This window comes from Nicotiana sylvestris, chromosome 5, assembly GCF_000393655.2.
Source record: "Nicotiana sylvestris chromosome 5, ASM39365v2, whole genome shotgun sequence".
Classification (NCBI taxonomy): Eukaryota; Viridiplantae; Streptophyta; class Magnoliopsida; order Solanales; family Solanaceae; genus Nicotiana; species Nicotiana sylvestris.
Window position 1 is genome coordinate 98,622,403 of NC_091061.1, and position 4,933 is coordinate 98,627,335.

The window sequence follows — 4,933 nt, forward strand, 5'->3', positions numbered from 1 at the left end:
TGGCACATTACTTATTGAGTAGACATTCAAGGAGGAGTATTATGAATAGAATTCTATTTAGAGTGAATGTCTATCTTGTAGAGAGTTTTACTTTGTGGCTAAGTCATTTTCCCCCTATAAATAGAGGGGTCTTACCCCATTCTAAATCATCCCAAAATTCAATAAAAATTTCCTCTCTCTTTCTCTGCAATATTGTTCTTCTACTTTTATTGTTTTATTACATGTTATCAGCACGACTCTATCGTCTCAAGAAGCTCTTTGAGAAGATTAAGGTATAATGTTTCTCCTCTTTTTAATTATGACTGACATTATGAAAAGAAAGTTCGTTGCCCTTGAAATTTCGGGCAAGAACTATATGACATGGGTGTTGAATTCTGAAATTCATTTAGATGCAATGGGTCTTGGAGACGCCATTAAAGACAAAACTAAAGCATCCACCCAAGACTGTGCTAAGGCCTTGATTTTCTTGCGCCATCACCTTGATGAAGGGTTAAAAATAGAATATCTCACATTCAAAGATCCGCTTGTTTTGTGGAATGGCATAAAAGAAAGATATGACAACTTAAAGTTGGTCACTCTTCCACAAGCACGATATGATTGGGCTCATCTGAGGTACCAAGACTTTAAGTCTGCTTTTGAATATAATTCTGCGATGTTCAGAATTACTTCTAAATTGAAACTCTGTGGAGATACTATCGCTGACTATGATATGCTTGAAAAAATGTTTACAACGTTTCATGCCTCCAATATAGTCCTACAACAGCAGTACAGAGAGAAAGGTTTCAAGAAGTACTCTGAGCTGATTTCTCTTTTCCTTGTGGCTGAGCAAAACAATGACTTGCTCATGAGAAATCACGAAAATCGACCTACTGGGTCTACACCATTACCTGAAGTGGATGAGGTGTATTCCTATTATGCTAAGCGTGGAAAAGGCCATGGCCCTATTCGTGGTCGTGGTTGTGGCCGTAAACAAGGAAGAAATTTTCCTGGTGTTAATCACCCCCCCCCCCAAAGAAAAATAAGCACCAAAAGTGGAAAGGGAAAGATAAGAAGCCAAAGGCAAATGGTTCAGAAACTGAATATTATCATTGTGGTGGAAAAGGGCATTGGGCAAATATTTGTCGTGTACCAAGATATTTGGTTGAGCTTTATCAAGTATCTCTAAAGAATAAAGGCTCTGAAGCTAATTTTGTCTATGACAATGAATTTGACATCACCCACTTAGATGTGACAGACTTCTTTGAGCGCCCTGATGGAAAAATAGACCACTTGATCGGTGATGGATCTATGGTTAAAGATGATTGAGTAGTTTGATTTTTATTTTTGCATATTCGTAGTAGCTAATAAACCTCATGTAATTATATTTCTTTACATGAGTAGTAGTCATTAGTATCAATTAGTATTATTTATTTTATAAAATAGTATTAGTTCGTTTTGATTAAATATAGTTCTACTATTCGTTTTAAACAATGTTTCAGTATGGGTACAAATACGTCTCTTATCGCTTATTATGCTGGAATGGTCTAAATTATAGGTAATTTGATTTGAAAAAAAAAATTAACTATAAAATAAGCAAGTAAAACGTAAGATTTCAAGAATATTAACACAAAATTTCCCTGAAAGACTAATTTCTCGTGTTTTGAATTTGGGCCAGTTATTGAGGATGAATTCTTGGAAAATATTTGTTAGAAGATTACATTATTAAATTATAATGATGTCATATCTCTTACTGTTCACGATCCCCTTTATGTGCATATTCATGCAAAGACAACAAACATTTCTTTTTTTTTAATGTGCAATTCTCATAGAAGTTTTGATCCATAAGTAAAGGAGATTTTGTTTACACGCATACATATATAACTGACACATGTGTGTGAATATTTTAAACATTATTAAAAGCACTATATAGCAGTATTTTTATTCCGTGTTTATGATAATAGTAAGATTTGTTTTTTTTGAAATTACTAATATTTATTCATATATTTTTTTGTATGTCAAACCATAGGAAGCAAATATGGATATTCCACAAAGCAAACTTGGATCAAAGTTCAATTGTAAAAATATTTGTTTAGTTGATTCATGTACAACACATACAATATTCAAAGAGAAGAAATATTTCTCTCATTTAAGTATGTGTAAGGCAGATGTTACTACAATTTCTGGTAGTAGTAATTAATTGAAGGCTCTGAAAGAGCTACTATAACTCTGCCTAAAGGAACAATACGTATCATAGAGAATGCAATGTTCTCCTCCAAGTCCAAGAGGAACTTGTTGAGTTTTAAAGATATCCGCCGAAATGGATATCATATTGAGACAATAGATGAGAATAATCTTGAATATCTCATCATTACCAAGAATGTCTCTGGCCAAAAGAGGGTTATTGAGAAGTTCTCATCTTTATCTTGTGGCATGTATAGTGCAATTGAGGCACATTCTATTGTAAACCAAAAAGTTACTGATTCAAATACTTTTGTACTTTGGCATGATCGATTGAGACACCCTGGATCAATTATGATGAGACGAATTATAGAAAACTTAAATGGGCATCCATTAAAGAACTTTAAGATTCTTTTAAATAATGAATTTTCTTGCACTTCTTGTTATCAAGGCAAGTTAATTATAAGACCATCACCAACAAAGTTTGGGATTGAGTCCCCTGCATTTTTAGAATGTATACAAGGGGACATTTGTGGACCTATTCACCTACCTAGTGGGTCGTTTAGATATTTTATGGTCTTAATAGATGCATCTTCTAGATGGTCTCATGTGTGCCTATTGTCATCTCGCAACCTCGCGTTTGCAAAATTAATGGCACAAATAATTCGATTACGGGCGCAAGTTCCCAATAATCCAATTAAGTCTATTAGACTTGATAATGCTGCTGAGTTTTCATCCCAAGCATTTAATGATTATTGCTTATCAATTGGGATAAAAGTGGAACATCATGTAGCCCATGTTCACACTCAAAATGGCCTTGCAGAGTTTTTAATTAAACGTCTGCAATTGATAGCAAGACCGTTACTCATGAAAATGAGGTTTTCCGCTTCTGTTTGGGGTCACGCCATTTTGCATGCAGCAATGCTAGTTCGCCTCAGACCGACAAATTATCATAAATATTCCCCGTTACAATTAGTTTTGGGTCATGAACCTAATATATTCCATTTAAGAATTTTTGGATGCGCTGTATATGTGCCTGTAGCACCGCCATATCGCACCAAAATGGGTCCGCAAAGAAGGTTAGGAATATATGTTGGGTTTGAATCGCCCTCCATTATTCGCTACCTCGAAACATTGATGGGGAATTTGTTTACTACACGATTTGCAGAGTGTCGATTCGATGAGACACTTTTCCCAAAATTAGGGGGAGAAATTGGTGAAACCAAACGGGAAATTTTGTGGAAAAATCTATCATTATCTCATCTTGATCCACGTGCCTCTATTTGTGAAAAAGAGGTGCAAAAAATTATCCATTTGCAGAGAATAGCAAATCAAATGCCAGACGCATTTACGGATTTGAAAAGGATAACAAAATTTCATATCCCTGCATAGAATGTTCCAATCCGTATTGATGTCCCTATTGGACAATCTTCTAGTGTCATAGCTAATGAGTCAAAAGCACGCCTAAAATGTGGCAGACCATTAGGTTCCAAAGATCGAAATCCTAGAAAAAGGAAAACAAATGATCAAAATGACACTAGGAAAGAATCTCATGAAGAAATCCACAATTTAATAAATTCAGAGATTCATGAGGAATCCACTGAGCCCGAGACTCAAGAAAATAAGGAACTATCAATAAATCCAATCGATATTGAGATAAAATTGAATCGAGTGGATATAGTTGTGGATTATGTCTTTGCATATAATGTTGCATCTAGTATTATGCAAGAAAGTAAGGATCTTGAACCTCAACCTGTTGGAGAATGTCGACAAAGACTTGATTGGCCAAAATGGCAAGAAGCAATCCAATCAAAGCTGAACTCACTTGCAAAACGTGAAGTTTTTGGGCCTGTAGTCCAAACACCTAATGGTGTTAAGCCTGTTGGCTATAAATGTGTTTTTGTATGCAAGAGGAATGAGTAAAATGAGGTACAAAGATATAAGGCACGCCTTGTTGCACAAAGATTTTCACAATTGCCTGGTGTCGATTATGAAGAGACATATTCACCCGTTATGGATGTTATAATGTTCCGTTATCTCACTAGTTTTGTTGTCCATAAAAAGCTTGACATGCATTTAATGGATGTAGTTACTGCCTACCTTTATGGCTCACTTGATAATGAGATATAAATGAAAATTCCCGAGGGATTTAAAATGCCTAAAGCAAATAATTTAAAGTCTCGGGAAATGTTTTCAATCAAATTGCAAAGATCGTTGTATGGTCTAAAGAAATCAGGACGAATGTGGTATAATTGTCTTAATGAGTATTTATTAAAGGAAGGCTATATAAATGATGTCATTTGCCCATATGTTTTTATAAAGAAAACAACAACAGAATTTGTTGTACTTGCCATATATGTTGATGACATAAACCTTATTGGAACTCCTATAGAACTCCAAAAGGCAATTGATTATTCAAAGAAGGAATTCGAGATGAAAGATCTCGGAAAGACAAAATTATGTCTTGGTTTGCAAATTGAACATTTGGCAAACGGAATTTTTATTCATCAATCTGCCTACATAGAAAAGGTATTGAAACGGTTTTATATGGATGGAGCACATCCATTAAGTACTCCGATAGTTGTTCGATCACTTGATGTGAATAAGGATCCATTCTGACCTCAAGAAGAGAATGAAGAGCTACTTGGTCCTGAAGTACCATATCTTAGTGTAATTGGTGCACTAATGTATATTGCTAACACTACAAGGCCTGATATAACTTTTTTAGTTAATGTCTTAGCAAGATATAGCTCTACTCCTACAAGGAGACATTGGA

The 4,933-nt window shown here is 34.9% G+C and overlaps 2 protein-coding genes across 2 annotated transcripts; both read left to right on the plus strand.

The window, feature by feature from the left end:
• Window positions 1-298: 298 nt before the first annotated feature.
• On the plus strand, window positions 299-1,305 carry LOC138869027 (uncharacterized). Its single transcript, XM_070146614.1, has 2 exons — window positions 299-989; window positions 1,103-1,305. The coding sequence occupies exons 1-2, from the start codon at window positions 299-301 to the stop codon at window positions 1,303-1,305; spliced, it is 894 nt and encodes a 297-aa protein (XP_070002715.1).
• A 1,503-nt stretch (window positions 1,306-2,808) lies between these two features.
• On the plus strand, window positions 2,809-4,080 carry LOC138869028 (uncharacterized). Its single transcript, XM_070146615.1, has 2 exons — window positions 2,809-3,084; window positions 3,550-4,080. Exons 1-2 carry the CDS (start codon window positions 2,809-2,811, stop codon window positions 4,078-4,080), a joined length of 807 nt encoding a protein of 268 aa, XP_070002716.1.
• The last annotated feature ends 853 nt before the right edge of the window (window positions 4,081-4,933 follow it).

What these genes read in the sequence shown, in the direction of transcription:
- LOC138869027 (XM_070146614.1), top strand. Translation starts at nt 299, where the DNA reads ATGACTGACATTATGAAAAGAAAGTTCGTTGCCCTTGAAATTTCGGGC. An exon ending in ACAAGGAAGAAATTTTCCTG is followed by an intron (nt 990 to 1,102) that starts GTGTTAATCACC and finishes GTGGTGGAAAAG; the next exon opens with GGCATTGGGCAAATATTTGT.
- LOC138869028 (XM_070146615.1), top strand. Translation starts at nt 2,809, where the DNA reads ATGGCACAAATAATTCGATTACGGGCGCAAGTTCCCAATAATCCAATT. An exon ending in TTTTGCATGCAGCAATGCTA is followed by an intron (nt 3,085 to 3,549) that starts GTTCGCCTCAGA and finishes ATCCCTGCATAG; the next exon opens with AATGTTCCAATCCGTATTGA.